Below are 19,334 nucleotides of genomic sequence, written 5' to 3' on the forward strand. Positions count from 1 at the left end.
TCATGCAGAGCCTACACTATGGAATGGCGTTGATCGATCGGGTCCTTAACGTTGGGCGGGCGATTGGGCGTCAGATGGAGCTCGACGACGCCCTCCGGAAGGTGAACTTGGAGCTGCGAGCCAAGGGGGGTCCGGAGGCAGTTGCCGCGATTGAAGAGCGCGCCATGACATTGGAGGGGGAGGTGGTTCGTTTGAAGACTGAGCTAGAAGAAAGCCGATCACACATCTGTTCGTTGGATGACGAGCTACTGACCCTCTCCCAGGACGTTGTGGTCGCCAAGGTGACGACCCAGGCTACCGAGAAGGCACTCGAGGAGGAGCGGCTGGGATTGCCTAGAAGGGTCGAGGAGGCGGTCGCCAGGTACAAAGTGTCCGTCAGGTTCGAGCGTGGCCTGGTGAGGTCGGGCCGGGTCACGTACGAGTACGGGTATTGGGTGGCCTGTGCTCGTTTTCAGGCGAAGTACGCAGACCTGGGCCTAGAGTCAGACCCGTTTATTGACAACCCGGCGGACCAGGACGTCGACATGCCGGCGAACGTTCCCTTCGATGACGGGCTGACGACTCCTCCCTTGAGCTAGGGGGTGCACCCCCTCACCTTTTGAGTTTTGTTTTCCTTCCTTTTCTTTGTCTGGTCGGGCTTGGGGCCATGTCGCCCGACCGCTATATGTACCTCTTTTATAATCGAGAAGCACTTTCATTTTAGAATTCTGGCTTGCTCTTCTCCCTGACTGTGGATGTGCGGGCTCCCACATCTTTCCTGCGCCTCGACCAGCCCCCCCTTAAGGGTAGAATTTCTTTAGGCTCGTGGCATTCCATGTTCTCGGCAGGGGATTTCCCTCCATAGTTTCGAGTCGGTAGGTTCCTTCTCATACCATGCCGTAGACTCGATAGGGGCCTTCCCAGTTGGGTGCAAGTTTTCCCCTTGCTCGGGTCGGGTTGCTTACTTCTGCTCTTCGGAGGACGAGGTCTCTGACTTGGATCGGTCGCGGACGGACCCTTCGGTTGTATATCCGAGCAGTCGCCTTCTTGTATGCTAGGGCGCGCAAGTGTGCCCTGGCTCTTCTCTCCTCAAGGAGATCCAGGTTAGCATGCAGTCCCTCCTTAGAGTGCCCTCGCTCATAGTTGGAGGTGCGTAAGATAGGGAATACCATCTCGGGCGGAAGGACCGCCTTGGTCCCGAATGCCAAGCTGAACGGAGACTCCCTCGGAGTGGTTTTGGGAGTTGTTTGCATTGCCCATAGGACGCTAGGGAGCTCGTCCACCCAGGCCCCATGCACGCCCAAGATTCTCCTCTTGAGGCCTTCAAGAATTGCTTGATTCATCACTTCGGTCTAGCCATTGGTTTGGGGGTGTGCGACCAAGCTAAACTTCAATTGGATTCCGTACGACTGGCAATAAGCATCGAAAAGCATTATGGTCAAGGGAGTATCCAATAAAAACATAAGGTTTAGATTTTTGATGTTAGCTTATGTGAGGCATAGGGACAGAGCCATGGATAACATAAACATCCAAACACTTTGAGTTTTTGAAGGTTTGTAGATTTGTGAAATAATTTTTTAAATGGTGACTCGTACTCAAGGACAGGAGTGAGAATACGATTAATGAGGTAGACGACAGCTTGAAATGCTGCAGTCCAAAAAGTTGGTGGCATAGAGACTTGGTGTAGGAGTGTGAGACCAGTTTTAACTATATGTCAATGTTTGCGTTCAGTAGAGCCGACGAGTTGAGGAGTGTGTGGAGGTGACTTGAGGTGTTATATACCACAAGCAGATAAGCAGGATGTGAGGGCTTGATATTCATCGCCACCATCGGAGTAAACAGTTTTAATTTTAGACTGAAAAAAATTCTCGACCAATCTTCGAAAGTTGGTAAAGACTGTTTAAACTTCAGATTTATGGTGAAGATGGTATAACTATGTGTATTTGGTGAAATAGTCTACAAAAATAATATAAAATCTAAATTTGTCAAAGGAAGTGATTGGAGTGGGGCCCCAAACATCAGTGTAAATAACCTTAAGGGGTTTAGAGCAAGATATGGAGGATTTTTTAAAGGGAAGTCTATGATTTTTATTACTTAAACAAGCATCACAATGAGTTATGATGTTATTGATTGTAAGCGTAGAAAGAGAATAATGGGAAAGTAATTTTTTCTGAATAAAAGTTAAGGGATGACCAAGACGACGATGCCACACATCAGTTGGAGCTGCGACCGAAGAGTAGACATGGGCGATTTGTGGAATGGACGACCACTCGTAAATGTTGTCTTTACTCTGGCCTTGGACCAAGGGTGCCCCCGTGCTCAAATCCTTAATAGGAAAGGAGTTAGAAAAGAATTCAATTGAGGTATGATTCTGTTTGTAGAATTGAGAAACAGAAATGAGGTTTCGTTTGATGTGGGGTGCACACACAATATCATATAGCGTAAACGAAGTGCTATGTGAATTAAGAATTGTGGAACCAGTATGAGTAATGGGGAGTCCGTTACCGTCACCAATGATGATGTCTTCGTTTCTGCTATAGTTGTTGTGGATGGACAAGTTTTGTAAATCAGAGGTGATGTGATGAGATGCGCCAGAGTCCACAATCCAATTTTGATGACCAGTAGTCGGAGCAGTTGTAAGATTTACGCGAGGCCAATGCGACGGAGGAGGAAGTCTGGGTCGAGTTCTACAGACTTTTGCAGAGTGGCCAACTTTGTTACATAGTTGGCAAACAACTCTTTGTTTGTGTGATCAGGACGCTAGGGTTGAGGATAATTGAAGTAGCCGCCTTGATGGTTGTAATTGAAATATGTTGAGGAGGGGAGGTTTGTTTGGAGCCCACGAGTGCAGGTATGTTGGCCAAACCTTTGTTGATAGATTTGTTATACCGGTTGCTCTTCTTCTTAGATTTTTGACTAACTTGAGCTGTGATGGATAGTCTTGGCAACTTGTCCTCACGCTTGAGATATATTTCATAGTCAGTCAACTTGTCATAGAGTTCTTCAAATGACATTAGTGAATCACGTGTGCGTATTGCTGCTGCCAATTCCTTGTACTCGTCTCTTAGGCCGTTGAGGATATGGACAGTAACTTCTTCATCACTGAGGGAATGACCTATCAAGGCCAAGTTATCGATGATAATCCTTATGTTATGTAGATAATCAGTAATAGTACTTCCCTCTTGTTTTATCGTCATGAGACTGGACAGGAGACTAAGCATGCGAGTGCAGGAACAATTGGCTAGGGTGGTTTGCAACTTGCACCAAGCTTCGGTAGTAGTGTCACATGAAGAAATGAGTAGGGCGAGAGATCCAGCGATCGAGGCTTGAATAGCTTGAAGGATGAGACGATCCTGGCGTAACCATAATTTGTGGTCTGGATTTGGTACTGGACTGGGTGCACCTGGGATGTTGAGCATCGCCGGTGGACAACGAAGAGAGCCATCGACATAGCCTAGAAGATCATAGCCAAATAGTAGATTAGAGAATTGAGCACGCCAGGATGCGTAGTTGCCACCTTTAGATAATTTGAAGGGGATGAGGATTGTTGTATTTATGGAGATAAGGCTTGTATGTGGGAAAGTACTATGGTTCCCTGCAGGAACAATAATGGGAGCATTAGAGATAGATGATGAGGACATATGGAGGACATGTACCAATATGTGGGAGCAACTAGAAGTCTGCAGTGAGACAATGATCCGGGAGGAAGAGGTGTTGGTGGCAAATGGGTTGTGGTGGCAAATGGTGGCAAATGGGTTGTGGGTTGTTGATCAATATTGACAATGATCAATATTGTGTAAAGCTGCAGATCTCTATGCAGTAGTGCTGCAATCTTTGTGCAACAGTTCTATAGTTGGGAACTTGGAAATGGTTTCGGATGTTGCTTGTCGAGGCGAAGAAGTAGAGGACAGTAGCTTGGGAGAAGAGCAGATCACTGCTGTTGCAGTTGCTGTGGCAGAGAGGGCTGTTGCGGTTGCAAGGGCTGCTGCGGCAAGGACGGCGGCAGCGGCACTTCTCGCTCGAGCGAGATACGGGAACGAGGAGGAGAGGTAGCAGCAGCCCTTGCAACTGCAACAGCCCTCTCTGCCGCAGCAACTGCAGTAGCAGTGATTTGCTCTTCTCCCAAGCTGTTGTCCTCTACTTCTTCGCCTCGACAAGTAGCATCCGAAACCATTTCCAAGTTCCCAACTATAGAACTGCTGCACAAAGATTGCAACACTACTACACAGAGATCTGCAGCTTTACATAATATTGATCATTGTCAATATTGATCAACAACCCATAACCCATTTGCCACCATTTTCCACCACAACCCATTTGCCACCAACATCTCTTCCTCCCAGATCATTGTCTCGCTGCAGACTTCTAGTTGCTCCCACATATTGGTACATGTCCTCCATATGTCCTCATCATCTATCTCCGATGCTCCCATTACTGTTCCTGCAGGGAACCATAGTACTTTCCCACATACAGGCCTTATCTCCATAAATACAACAATCCTCATCCCCTTCAAATTATCTAATGGTGGCAACTACACATCCTGGCGTGCTCAATTCTCTAATCTACTATTTGGCTATGATCTTCTAGGCTATGTCGATGGCTCTCTTCGTTGTCCACCAGCGATGCTCAACATCCCAGGCGCACCCAGTCCAGTACCAAATCTAGACCACAAATTATGGTTATGCTAGGATCGTCTCATCCTTCAAGCTATTCAAGCCTCGGTAGCTGGATCTCTCACCCCACTCATTTCTTCACGTGACACTACTGCCGAAGCTTGGTGCAAGTTGCAAACCACCCTAGCCAATCGTTCCCGCACTCACATGCTTAGTCTCCTGTCCAGTCTCATGACGATAAAACAAGAGAGAAGTACTGTTACTGATTATCTACATAACATAAGGATTATCATTGATAACTTAGCCTTGATAGGTCATTCCCTCAGTGATGAAAAAGTTACTGTCCATATCCTCAATTGCCTAGGAGACGAGTACAAGGAATTGGTAGCAGTAATACGTGCACATGATTCACCAATGTCATTTGAAGAACTCTATGACAAGTTGACTGATTATGAGATATATCTCAAGCGTGAGGACAAGTTGTCAGGACCATCCATCACAGCTCAAGTCAGTCAATAATTTAAGAAGAAGAGCAACCAGTATAACAAATCTATCAACAAAGGTTTGGCCAGCATGCCTGCACTTGTGGGCTCCAAACAAACCTCCCCTCCTCAACATTTCAATTACAATCATCAAGGCGGCTACTTCAATTATCCTCAACCCTGGCGTCCTGATCATACAAATTAACAAAGAGTTGTCTGTCAACTATGTGACAAAGTTGGCCACTCTGCAAAAGTCTGTAGAACTCGACCCATACTTCCTCCTCCGTCGTATTGGCCTTGCGCAAATCTTACAACTACTCCGACTACTGGTCATCAAAATTGGATTGTGGACTCTGGCGCATCTCATCACATCACCTCTGATTTACAAAACTTGTCCATCCACAATGACTATGGTGGAAACGAAGACATCATCATCGGTGACAGTAACGGATTCCCCATTACTCATACTGGTTCCACGATGCTTAAATTCATATAGCACTTCGTTTACGCTAGATGATGTTTTGTGTGCACCCTACATCAAACAAAACCTCATTTCTATTTCTCAATTCTGCAAACAGAATCATACCTCAATTGAATTCTTTCCTAACTCCTTTCTTGTCAAGGATTTGAGCACGGGGGCACCCTTGGTCCGAGGACAGAGTAAAAACAACATTTACGAGTGGTCTTCCGTTCCACAAATCACCCAACCCACTGCCTACTCTTCGGTCGCAGCTCCAACTGATGTGTGGCATCGTTGTATTAGTCATCTCTCGACTTTTATTCAGCAAAAATTGCTTTCCCGTTATTCTCTTCCTACGCTTACAACCAATAACATCATAACTCATTGTGATGCTTGTTTAAGTAATAAAAGTCATAGACTTCCCTTTGGAAAATCCTTCATATCTTGCTCTAAACCCCTTGAGGTTATATACACTGATGTTTGGGGCCCCGCTCCAATCACTTCCTTTGACACATTCAGATTTTATGTTATTTTAGTAGACTATTTCACCAATTACACATGGTTATACCCTCTTCACCATAAATCTGAAGTTTCAACAGTCTTTACCAACTTTCGAAGATTGGTCGAGAACTTATTTCGATCTAAAATTAAAACTGTTTACTCTGATGGTGGCGGTGAATATCAAGCCCTCACATCCTGCCTATATGCTTGTGGTATACAACACTTCAAGTCACCTTCACACACTTCTTAACTCGTCGGCTTTGCTGAACGCAAACATTGACATATAGTTGAAACTGGTCTCACACTCCTACACCAAGCCTCTATGCCACCAACTTTTTTGACTACAGCATTTGAAGCTGTCGTCTACCTCATTAATCGTATGCTCACTCTTGTCCTTGAGTACGAGTCACCATTTGAAAAATTATATCACAAATCCCTAAACCTTCAAAAACTCAAAGTGTTCGGAAGTTTATATTATCCATGGCTCCGTCCCTATGCCTCACATAAGTTAACATCAAAATCTAAACCTTGCGTTTTCATTGGATACTCCCTTGACCATAATGCTTTTCTGTGAAGCCCAATCTCGAAAAGTCTTTAAGTCCCGTCATGTTATTTTTATAGAGACCACCTTTCCGTTTCACAACTCTGAGTCTCCTGCTATGTGACTTACTCCTTCACATATACATCACTGGAGTACGCCATCAATCTTGTCAACCAAGTCTCCCATAATATCATCCAGTCCTTCTCCTCAGGATCCACACTCTCTCGTTCTCCTGGTGCAACAACTCCTCACCCCCTCTATTGTGCCTCTTCCTTCTTCACAAGGTTCCCCTATGACTGAAGGTATTCCCTGGAATCACATTCACTACCTTTATCCTCTTTTGGGACCAATGACACTAAAGTCTCTCAGCTTATCCTAATCTGTGCCCCTCGCCCATACCTACAACACCCTCTATAGCCCCTGGTCATCCAATGACAACACGCTCCAAAAGTGGTGTCTTTAAACCATGACAAATCCTTGACCTACATACCATGACAACATCATCGTCAGAGACCACTGAACCTACCACAATTATTCAAGCCCAAAAATCTCTATATTGGCATAAAGCCATGTGTGAAGAATACGATGCACTCCATAATTCTATATGGACCCTTGTACCCTCTCATCTCACACAAAGCATCATCGGGTGTAAGTGGGTCTTTTGAATTAAGCGGAACCCAGATGGGTCCGTAGCTAGATATAAAGCGCATCAAGTGGCCAAAGGGTTTCATCAACGACCTGGTGTTGACTTTACAGAGACATTCAACCCTATTGTTAAACCCACAACAATCCGACTTATTCTGAATTTGGCCATCTCAAAAGGTTGGCATTCACATCAACTCAATGTTAATAATGCTTTTCTACAGGAGACCCTAATTGACGATGTCTATTTATAAATCTATTTATAAAAAGATAATTTAGAAATATTCAAAGTTAGATTGTAAATAACAATAATGGATTGTAAATTGTAATCTATGATGCAAAAGCTAATAGGGCAATTTATCAAATAGCACCATGCGCTCACTATTTTTTATCAAATGACACCCTTTTTTTTTTCATAAATACTAATTTTACCCTTATTTTAAAATCGATTTAGGACAATAAACTAGTTTAAACTAATAAATCAATTCCGATCAACCCTCCTCCCTAACCTTCTCTTCCCACTGTACCTTAGTCACCGCCTCCTCGTCCCATTTCACCTCCACCGCCTCCTTCATCTCTTCTTTAGATTCCTTCCCCTCCCACTCTGTCTCTCATTCTACCTCCTCCTCCCACTTCACAACTACCTCCACTGCATCCTCTTTCTCCCACTCCGTAGCCTCCTTTCTCCCGTCATTAGTTTTTTTTTTCTCCCTCTCCCCCTTAGCTTTCTCCTCGCACTCTGTTTGTCACTTTTATCTTCGTCTCTCGCTCTACCTTTGCCTCCTCATCCTACTCCTCTCACTTTACTGCCTCCTTCCTCTCATCCTTGGTTTCCTTTTCCCATTCTATCTCTTACTCTGCCTCCGCCTCCCACTATGGGGACTCTACCTCTCCTTTGACTTTCTCATCCTCCACCACATCCTTCATCGCCTCTTACCCTTCTTCCTCCTCCCTCTCTTTTCTCCTCCGTTATTATTTCCCTCCTGTCCTCTTCTTTTATCTCCTCATCATAATTTACCTAGTAAATTTCTATTATACTTAGGTTACACTCAAATTATAATTGAGTAACACTCGAGTTATACTTATTTATAGAATATATAAAATTTTATTTAAATTTATTATAAAAATAAAAATAGTATAATTTTATTAGAATTATCAAAGTTTTGATAATATCCTCAAATCATCTAGAAATAAAAAAATATTAATTTTAAAATAGGTTAGATGATTGAGTATAACTTAATTCAATTTCGAATATAACTAGATCATAAGGAAATAGAAAACATTCAGTTTGTCGAGTGTAATAACTTTTCTAAGTAACTTAGGATAATTTTATATAGAATTTAATATATTTTAAAGGATTACTTGTGTTTTTAAAATTATATGTTGAATTTAAGATAATTTTTATATAAAAATTAATATATTTTTTAAGATTACTCAAGTTTTCTAGTTTTATGATAAATCTAGGATTTTTTTATAAAAATTAATATATTTTTGAGAATATTTTGTGAATGAGTATAAATCAAGTGTAATGAAATTTCTAGGTAAACTATGAGATAGAGGAGAAGAGAAAAAGAGGAAAGAGATGAGACAGAGAGAGTGAGAGACCGAGGTAGACGAGGAGGAGATCAAAGGAAAAGGGAAGACAGACAATGAAGTAGAAGCATGAGAATATTGTAGAGGTGGATTGAGAGGAGACAGAGGGAAAGAGGTGGAGGAATAAAAGGTAAAGTGGGTGGAGTGAAGGTGGAGGGTGATTTGGAAAGGTTAATCTTGGGCTCAATTGAGCCGAATTTGAGAGCCAGAGTTTAATTGAATTTTAATTGAATCACTTAAATAAGATTCATCTTGAAAAAATCAATTAAACTATAAAAAACCTAAATCAAGTTTAATCAGAAGAAAATCCTTATATTTTTATAATTTTATTAGAAATGATTTGATGAAATTTTGAAAAAAGAATACTCCTGATAAAATCAAATATTGAGCCTCATCTGATAAAAGTCCATTAATAATTTCTTTTATATAAATTGCTCAAACTAATGTTGTGACGTTCTACCGGAAAAAATAAAAATATAAAAACAGGGTTTTTTTTTTTAAAATTATACTTTAAAAATAATTAAACTAATATATCAATAACAATTGTATTGCCTTCTGCGCGCAGATGGCTCGTCTTCCACGCACGCCTTTTTCCCGTACAAGGAGAGCCGCGTCGATTCCACGCTCTCATTCCGGCTCTCGTTCGATAGGTTTGTGAGATATGGCGTACGTACCTCCCCATAAGCGCCACTCCGGCACCGCCAACAAGCCCACCCCGCTGCCTCCTTCTCTCTCCCGCCACTTCGACCAGTCCCTGACACTGAGCGGCTCCTCCTCCCACCGCCGGACCGGGAGGACCGACTCCAACCATGGCCGCGGCCAGATCGTCTATGCCTCACGATCCATCTCCCGCTGGTGGACCATCGGCGGCCGCCTCAACCACGCCGGCCTCCGCCTGGAGCCCTTCCCCTGCGAAATAGTGGAGCGGAAGACTGGCTCGAAGCCTTTGGTGCTCGCTGTCGGCGGGGATCCTCTGCCCGTGCCCTCCGGGGAGGATCCACCGCCGTGGGTGGAGATCGCCGAGAGGATCGAGCCCGATCTGTTGGTTACCGCCACCAGTGCGAGGGGCGACTTGGCTTCGGAGAATGAGGAGATTAAGCTGTCATTCGTGGCGAGGGTTGGCCAAGTTTTTTTCCATGGGTACTCTCTCTCTTCTTGGCAGGTCCAGAAGCGACATGTTTGAGTACATGCAATCTTTTTTTTTTTGGTTAATTTTCCTTCGATCGTGCACCTTTCAGAAGTGTGTGTTTCTGATCATTTCAATCTGGTTGGAACTAGTCAACTATATTTCAATCTGATTGGAACTTGCCAACAGTATAGCAGTACTTTCTTTTTTTGCCCCCTGTTTTCTAGTACTGACATATATCGCCCTGCTGATACAAGTTTGATTTCCCGTCGAAGAATTCACATCCTTTTCTTTCAGATAATGTATTTTCTGCATTATTTTGCTTTTTAAACAAATTATATTATCCATCATGTGCTTTTCTAAGTTATTATAACAATCAATTATGTGTAGCAGCCAAAGTTCATCCTTCCTTTTTTAACACAGGGAATCTTCAAGTTGCCTCGACTCCCTGAAGAAAGCTGCAATTGCTGAAGCAGATATTAGAGGTCAAGTGCATAAATCATTTTACACAAATCTACCTAATGAGCATGTTGAAGAACTGCAGCGACGAGATTTACTGAAGCTTGGATTTGATTTTGATTCTGAGAAAGAGCATTACCATGTGAAGGTATAGATGTGGCATACAAGTTGCTGCACCATATTTGTTGATAGTTGAAAGGGAAGTCTGCCATGATATTTTTTTTCCACTCAATGTTTAAGAATTTGTGTCCTTTTTATCCTAAAATATTAACATTTTTTTTCTCTACTTTAGGTGATTGACAAGAGTCGGCCTGGCTCTACTATTTCATGCAAGTGTACAGTTGTCGAAGGTGGAGGCCTTGAGATTCGTAAGGTAAAGATTCTTATTATTGTGGACTTACAGAATCATCCAGCACTTGTGCTCCCCATTTTTTAGTCATGCTTCTTCAACCATTTGCACTAGGTGATTAATATTATGTCATGGCAATCTTTGTTAGTTTTCCCGCATATATATTTATATACAGAAGTTTCATATTGGAATATTTCCTTCATACTAATTGATAATTTCATTAGTTGTTACAAAGTGTCAAGCATTATGTTGAGTTTGTTAGTATTTAAAGGAACATGGACCTTGCATCATTTTGAAGACATTGTTCGTTACTTTTGAATCTTTAAATTTGACAACTCGTATCACATCAGAAGAATATCCATATTCACTGTACACGAAGCTAATCTAGTAATATATGATGGATTACTATGTTTTATAGTGAATTGCTATCCTATTATCTATTTCTCTTGACTATCTTTTTTATATAAATTGTGTAATTTGAAGCCTTGAATATCTTCTAGTGGGGCTTATTCTTATAACCTTTTCCAAAAGTTAAAGGATGAACAGTTGGAAACAAAAGAAGATTAATGGGTGCTTATAACTATTTGCGCCAATGTTTTATTTATTCTAGGTGATCCTGATTTGGAACCAAGTTTATTGTTGTTAGGATCGAAATCGGCACTAAAAATCACGTAGATTTGAAAAATTTGTTCGATAAAATCGTATTAGAAAGATATTTAACTTAAAAACGTACGAAAGCGTAGTGAGAGTAAGAAATCAGTTTGCAATGAAAATGAAAAGCATAAAGTAAATATAAACCAGATTTATAGTGGTTCGGTCGTCGTGACCTACGTCCACTCTCAATTCCTCTTCACTCGAGGCCATCGGTTTTAACTACCAATCTTTTTTCCAATGAGCGAAGATCAACTACCCTTATAACTCTCTCCTTTTGACAGGCTCAAGAGAGAACCTTTACACCCCTCTTTTACAAGATATCCCTCACACGCGTTCCTTAGAACAACCTCTAAGCTCAAGGAGGAGAGACTCAACTTTCTCACAGAGTTTTCACACTCTAAACCCCAAGTTTTCGTTCTCTTTTTCTTGCTATGTCAAGCAGGAAAGATTGAGATATTTATAGGCCCCAAATGGATTCAAATTTGGAACCAAAATGGTCTTATCCCGGGTTTTCGGGGTACTGGCGATACCATCACCAGTATTGGACGGTACCACCATTTGCCAGATTGACAACTGACGGTACCATCGCATGTCAGTCTGACACTAGGCGGTACCACTACCTGACAGGGCCTCGGAGACTGGGTTCTGGCGGTACCATCGCCCAAACAGCCTGGGAGGCCGAGCCTCAGGCGGTGCCACTGCTTGAGCCAGCTAAGGGTCATTGAATGAGTCTTCCACTTGGCCCAATACAACCCCAACTCAGGCTCAGTTGGCCCCTAATTAAGTGGCATGGTTACACCCGAAACCAACTCAATTAGTCCTTTAAATTACTTCAATTTAGACAAATTATTACAAAGCATTGATCCTTTGTTGTCTGATATGTCATTGGTTTATCCGGCGCTTCGTCCGATCCTTCGGTGCATCGTCCTCCCCTTTGGTGTATTGTCCAATCGACATGTTGACCTTTCGCAACATCCGATCTCCTTGGCGTAATGTCTGATCCTTCGGCCCGATGCCCGAACACATGGCACGAAGATCTTTTGTTGGCACGTCAACTGATCCTTTGGCCCGACGTTCAATCTTCTAAAATGTTCACTCCTGCCCAACCTCTGATTCCACTGCTTTAATCGATTTGTCTTTCCTTGATTGAAGCTAGTCCTACGTCACTTAAACGTACATTAGATCATAACTTTATCAATTGATTTCATCATCAAAATCTGAGATTTAACAATCTCCCCCTTTTTGATGGTGACAACCAATTGATGACGGAGTTTTAAACTAAACTCTCCCTATCAATATGCCATATTGTAATAAGATATCATTTCAGAAAATGATAACCATTGACTTTCACATCATTGCATGTATTATAAAATCATGAGTATTGTATGCATCATAAAATCATCATAACTTCTCTCCCTTTGTCATCAACAAAAAGAAAAAAAATGTAACTAGCAAGTTTTTGAAAAAGAATGTAAGACAACAAATTAACAAGTTTTAGAGATGTGCAAGTTTAGCAATTTTGCTTATCTTGAGATGTGCAAGCTGACAATTCTTGCTTCTCTTTTTAGATGTGCAAACTAGCAATTCTTGCTTCTCTTTTATGATGTGCAAACTAGCAATTCTTGCTTCTCTTTTATGATGTGCAAGCTAGCAATTCTTTGCTTCTTGTTGAAGTGTGTAAGCTAGCAATTCTTGTTTTCTTTTGCAATGTGTAAGTTTGCAAGTTTTGCTTCTTTATATGGGCAAGATAGTACTTTTGCTTGAGATTGTAACCTAGCAATTTTTTTTCCTTTTGTAATGTGCAAACTAGCAATCTTTGTTTCTCTTTTAAGATGAGCAAGCTAGCAAGGTTTGCTTTTTTTAAGCTAGTAATTCTTTCTCCCCCTTTGTCATTGTTAAAAGGAGGGGAATAATACAATGGTGCAATTCATTTCCCTTTACATTAATTTTTAAATCATCACATAAAGGATAACAAGAAAAATTAATTTGGCGATGAGATATACATTTCATGAATACAAGAGAGTAATAAGACAACTTTCAACTTGTGAATCAAATATTGAAAAATCAAGAGAAAAAATTATGATTCATTTGGATAAATCAATTAGCGAAAAGAAGAATCATAGTAAACAATCTTGATTCATAAAAATCTTAAGTTATAGTTATCAAGGAATCAAGATCATGATTTGGATAAAACTCATTTTTTGTAAAATGCAAAAATAATCATAGGAGAACAAATAATAAAATAACTCGATTTATTCATAAGAAATCTCAAATTATCAAGATCATGATTTAAAAAAAATCTCTAGTTATAATTTCGAGAATTTAAGATCATAATATAGATAGAACTTCTCTTTAGTAAAGAAACATAGGAGATCAAATAAGAGATCTTGATAAAAAAATCTCAAATATCAAATGAGAGATTTGGATAACACTCATTTAAATTTAAATAATCAAATTATCAAAATCACTTTCATAGATTCATAAAAAATAACATAAATAGATTTATTAATCTCTTTTTGAAAGATTCGATAAACTTTTAGGGATAGAGACATTTTCAAGAATAATGCATTATTTTTTTTATTTCAATTTAAGTGATTGATTTTATACAAGTATGCCCTTGTTTTCTATGCCAAATCCATGCATCATTGATTAAAATAAAAAAATAGAAAATCATCACAAAAAATCATCAAGATCAATAAGTTATAAATCACAAAAATCATCATGCATAATTTCAAAATATAAACTCATTAAGCTTGATTTCATTAAACATAAAGCATATTCAATCAAAATCATTTTGTTTCGGCTAGTGAGCTTTGTGAAGTGTGTTGGATCTCTAGTCATATGCCTTGAGCATCCATCATCAAGTTATTTTTTTGCTCCTAGCTTTCGATTGTAGATATTTCTACAAGAAATGTGGGTTTGCTATAGGTACCCATTTGACTTTGGGTCCCTCATTAATAGATCTACCTATTTTAACTATTGTCGTTGAGTTATTTAAGGTTCCTTTAGGAACCCAAACTAATATGTGTGGACTATATTTTTTAAAAGAATATCTATAGGCATAATGTCCACATTTTTCATAAAAATTACATTTATCTCTAGGTGAGACATGTAATGTAGATCTTTTAACAAAGATAGTTGGCTTTTGTTGAGCGTTACTCACAAAGCCAATTCATTCCTTTCTATGAACATGATCCTTATTAGCAATGATCATGTTTAGAGATTTATTACATATTTTAAAAATTTTTAATATTTATTTTAGTAAAACATTTTCTTTCTTAAGTGAATCTATCTCTTTACACTTAGTGCAAGGAGCTAACATATTATCATCATGCTCATTTTTTAATTTATCAAATTCACTAATAAGAGAAGCATGCTTTTTTTTTTAACAATTTATACTTTTTACTAACTAATTTAAAATCATCAAACAAATCATTAAAGACATTGAATAATTTATCGTAAGATAAAGAAGATTCGTTTGAGTTACATACTTCGTTGCCAAATGCCATTAATGCGTAATTTGCAACTTCTTCTTTGTTGGTAGGCTCCTCGTCTTCGGTTGCACATGAGTCGTCCCAAGTTTCTTTGAGCGCTTTTTTTTCTTTGGTAGCTTCTTCTTCATTTGGGGATATTCATTTTTGAAGTGTCCCGGCTTCTTGCATTCATAGCAAATTATTTGGTCCTTTTTAAGTTCACTTTTGTTCTTAGTGTCTTGTTTTGTTTTGTTCCTTTTTAAGAATTCTTTAAACTTTCTTATAAGAAGTGCCAAGTCATCATCATCATTATCGTCACTTGAGTTTTCACCCAAGTGGCCTTCTTTGGTTCTAAGTGTCATGTCCTTCCTATTCTTTGGAAGGTTGTTCTCAAGTTCATCATGTACTATACATGTCATTTAATAGGTCATCAAAGACCCGATAAGTTCTTCAAGCGGAAAGTTATTTAGGTCCTTTGCTTCTTGTATTGTCGTTACTTTAGGATCACGTAGATTAGTGCTTTCGTAAAATCATGTAGTAGTGCTTTTGTAAAATCACGTAGATTTGAAAACTTCGTTCGGTGAAATCGTGTCGGAAAGATGTTTAACTTAAAAACGTACGAAAGCGTAGTGAGAGTAAGAAATCAGTTTGCAATGTAAATGAATAGCAAAAGGTAAATACAAATTAGATTTATAGTTGTTCGGTCGTTGTGACCTACGTCCACTCCTGATTCTTCTTCACTCGAGGCCATCGACTTTCACCACCGATCTTCTTTCCAATGGGCGAAGATCAACTACTCATACAACTCTTTCTCCTTTTTACAGGCTCAGGAGAGAACCTTTACACTCCTCTTTTATAAGGTATCCCTCACACACCTCCCTTAGAACAACCTCTAAGCTCAAGGAGGAGGGACTCAACTTTCTCACAGAGTTTTCACACTCTAAACCCCAAGTTTTTGTTCTCTTTTTCTTGCTATGTTAAGGAGGAAAGATTGTGGTATTTATAAGCCCCAAATGGATTCAAATTTGGAGTCAAAACGGTCTCATCCCGGGTTTTCCGGGTACTGGTGGTGGTGGCGGTACCACCGCCTGCCAGACTGACACTCTTGCTTTAAGGAACAAATACACCGGCGAACTCCACTCGTATAGACCGACCTTATTACTAATACAGATCCTCCAACAAATACTGATCTTAGAAGAATTGACCTATCAATAAGGAATTTAGAATTGTATGATCAACTACAGGATCAGAAGAAAAAGATTTGTAAGTTACGGGCGGTGCTTACACTGGGCGGTACCACCGCCCAAACATCCTGGGAGGCCGAGCCTCAAACGGTGCCACCGCCAACCCTGGCGGTGCCACCGTATGGGCCAGCTAAGGGTCACTGAATGGGCCTTCCACTTGGCCCAAAACAACCTTAACTCAAGCCTAGTTAGCCCCTAATTGAGTTGGCATGGTTACACCCGAAACCAACTCAATTAGCCTTTAAACTACTTCGATCTAGACAAATTATTACAAAGCATGGATCCTTTGTTGTCCGGCATGTCATTGGTTTCTCCGGTGCTTCGTTCGATCCTTCGGCGCATCGTCCTCCCCTTCGACGTATTGCCAAATCGGCTTGTTCACCTTCCACAACATCCGATCTCTTTGACGCAATGTCCGATCCTTCGGTCTGATACCCGAACTCATGGCACGAAGACCTTTTGCTGGCATGTCGACCGATCCTTCGGCCCGACGTCCAATCTTTTGACATATTCACTCCGGCCCAACCTCTGATTCCACTGCTTTAATCGATTTGTCTTTCTCTGATTGAAGCTAGTCATGTGTCACTTAAACGCACATTATATTATAACTTTATCAATTGGTTTTATCATCAAAATCCGAAATTCAACAATTATTTCATTCCTTCAAACTGAAAACCCATTTCTTCCGTATTTGATTTCATCTACAGGTCCTTTTTTCTTCTCTGTCAATTCTAGGGTAAATATAAGAATCTAATTCTTATCATTCATATGTTATGCTGTGACTGTACCATATTTGTTATTGTATTATGAGCTTCCATTGATAAGTCAATGGAATATGCTTTCAATCCTCTTTAATAGGTTTACTAGGGAAAGAGGCTGCAGAGTGGAGGGTAAGGAACACCTAAGATGGTTGGACTTCAGCTTAGTTTCTGGTCAAGTCAATCTTCTTAACTAAATTGCATTCCAGTAGCAATTCAAAGGCTTTTAATTAAAGGCTTTTTGTGGATCTTTCTTCATTGAACTTGAGATTTTAAGAAATGATTGAGATTAAAGGACTGTCAAGAACTTTTATTTTAGTACCATTGTTTGATCGACTGAATAGGCAGAAGGACTTTCAAGACCTCTTGTTATGGTCATTCCAACCAAGTCTATTCAGGGATGTAAGGATTGGAATGTTTCCCCTCAAGTCCCTTGGGTGATGTCTCCTCTGAGAGGATCTAGTTCCCATTGAAATTTTTTGAGGGATGATAATAACAGACCCTACTTTTAATCCCTATTACCAGGTCAGTCTAGGATGTTAATCATGTTCAGGTTCCAGAGCTGAAATGAGTGTATATTTCCTTCCGACATGTTGTCATTGCGCATTTGGACACTGTTTAATCGACAATGTTTGTTGTTTTCTTGAATATTTACATTAATAATATGGACATGAAATCTATGCCCTCGTCATTTTTTGGTGGAAGCCTTGAGTATAAGATTTGAATAGTGAACATAGTCATTTTGCATGTAGTGATACGGCTATATACATTGACCTATATGCCAGATTGTTGGAACCTCATCCATTGGACTTTTATTTTTTTTATATGAAGATTAAAGAATTAAATGTCATCATTAAAACTAACAGTTCTGCTTTACAAATTTTTAGATTGAGCTAAACCAATTGAGGCACCTCGTGGTAGATATATCATGCCTTCCTAAGGATCTCGATGTGAGACTTATGCTGTACACTAAAAGGATCTTGAAAACTCTAAATGTAAGTTTCAATTTTCAGTTACAGTCAATTGACATTTGCTTTTACTGATACGATAAAATGTGTTGTTTCAGGATGAAGAAAAAAAAGGCATAAACAGGCTAATATCTGATGCGGTTATAGACCAAGATGTGAAAGGAGGCTTGAGATGGCCTCTTGGGAAGGAAGCTATTGATGAAAAATTCAACATTGTTGGAGTTTGGCACACCAAACACAAAGTTTTTAGAAGTCAGAATATAAGGCTTAAGTTCAGATTTGCTGATCGATTTGATCACAGGACATCAGTTGGGGAAGTTTCCAATGAAGTTTCACTGAAGCTGACTGGGATATCTGAACAGTTGATAGTTTGTTCCTAATCCTTTTGACTGTTAGATATAAAATATCCTTCTTTTGTTGCAATTTTCTAAATTTCTATAATTATTGATAGGCAGTTTTGTTATTTTTGTTTTAATAGTTCAAAATAATGCCTCTTTCTTCATACCTAGATAAGTGGTGGTGCTTATTTCCCATGCCTCTTTCCAGTCTCATTTGTCAGTTCTTTTTAATCCTTACAAGAGCAGCATTTTTGTAATGACCCACTTATTAGAATACAACACTTAATTTTTCATAGCTGGCAACATCAATTGGTTCCATCGCATGAATGTTTTAGCTGATTAATTTTATGGACTAGGAAACTGATTTTGCAATCCATGTCAATTAACTGTAGGAAACCGCTTCTCTTACCACCATGAGTTAGAGTGATGATTAAGTATTACAAGACATTTCGTCCTCAAAATTTTAGTTCCTTGTAGGTTAGGTGCACAGTGATTTTGACCTACATTGTGTGACATTCAGATTGTCTTTGCAGGAGGAGAGCATGGAGACTAGCTCTCTCTCGATGATGGTTCAGGATGCAGTGAAACTGATATGGGACAATTTTTTAAGCTACAATCACTCTTCTTGATCTCCCGGAAAGCTCTTTTTAGTATTACCCCTTTTGTGACAACCATTTTTGTGTATCACAGGTAGCAGCACTTGGTTTGTTCCTGATCATCGGTTTGTCTTAATTCTTTAGTCCTTGTTATGGTAAAAGCAGAAGAGAGAACTTGTACATTATAATACTCTTACAAATCATGTATATTGCACTGTGTGGTCTCTAGTAGCCTTTGGTCAAATTTGTTGTACTGTAACTCTAACTCGGTTTTTGGTTACATATTTCAATGGTCAGTGGAGTCGGTTTTCAAGATATTGCACATTCAGATTATTTGATGTTGGTAAAAAGGTGGCCTTGTTGATTTGACACCTAGTGAAATTGAGGCTGCCCCCAAATACGAAGGTGATGTTCCTGTTTTGTCTGAAGAAATATATGAATTTTCTGTGCTATATATGTTGGGGTTTATATTTGAGATAAACAATCCCGAACCATAATGTTCTTATATGATTATATTCCTTTCCATGGTTGATGTTATACTTTGAAATTGGTTATTCC

The 19,334-nt window shown here is 39.8% G+C and overlaps 1 protein-coding gene across 2 annotated transcripts; it reads left to right on the forward strand.

The window, feature by feature from the left end:
- The first annotated feature begins 9,376 nt into the window (after positions 1–9,376).
- Positions 9,377–19,089, forward strand: LOC103988638 (uncharacterized). Of its 2 annotated transcripts, none has more exons than XM_018826977.2 (6): positions 9,377–9,951; positions 10,361–10,544; positions 10,689–10,769; positions 17,762–17,869; positions 17,941–18,210; positions 18,714–19,089. In XM_018826977.2, the coding sequence occupies exons 1-6, from the start codon at positions 9,473–9,475 to the stop codon at positions 18,807–18,809; spliced, it is 1,218 nt and encodes a 405-aa protein (XP_018682522.1). In that variant the 5' UTR covers positions 9,377–9,472; the 3' UTR covers positions 18,810–19,089. The 2 variants fall into 2 exon arrangements, with proteins under 2 accessions (XP_018682522.1, XP_065009527.1); XM_065153455.1 differs by having other exon boundaries at positions 17,941–18,203.
- Positions 19,090–19,334: the final 245 nt, after the last annotated feature.

Source organism: Musa acuminata, chromosome BXJ3-6 (assembly GCF_036884655.1).
Source record: "Musa acuminata AAA Group cultivar baxijiao chromosome BXJ3-6, Cavendish_Baxijiao_AAA, whole genome shotgun sequence".
Lineage (NCBI taxonomy): Eukaryota > Viridiplantae > Streptophyta > Magnoliopsida > Zingiberales > Musaceae > Musa > Musa acuminata.

Bases quoted from the DNA above. Each gene is read 5' to 3' on its own strand.
- LOC103988638 (XM_018826977.2), top strand. From the start codon at position 9,473: ATGGCGTACGTACCTCCCCATAAGCGCCACTCCGGCACCGCCAACAAG. The intron at 9,952-10,360 runs GTACTCTCTCTC...TTTTTAACACAG, and splicing joins GGCCAAGTTTTTTTCCATGG to GGAATCTTCAAGTTGCCTCG. The intron at 18,211-18,713 runs GTTTGTTCCTAA...TTGTCTTTGCAG, and splicing joins GGATATCTGAACAGTTGATA to GAGGAGAGCATGGAGACTAG.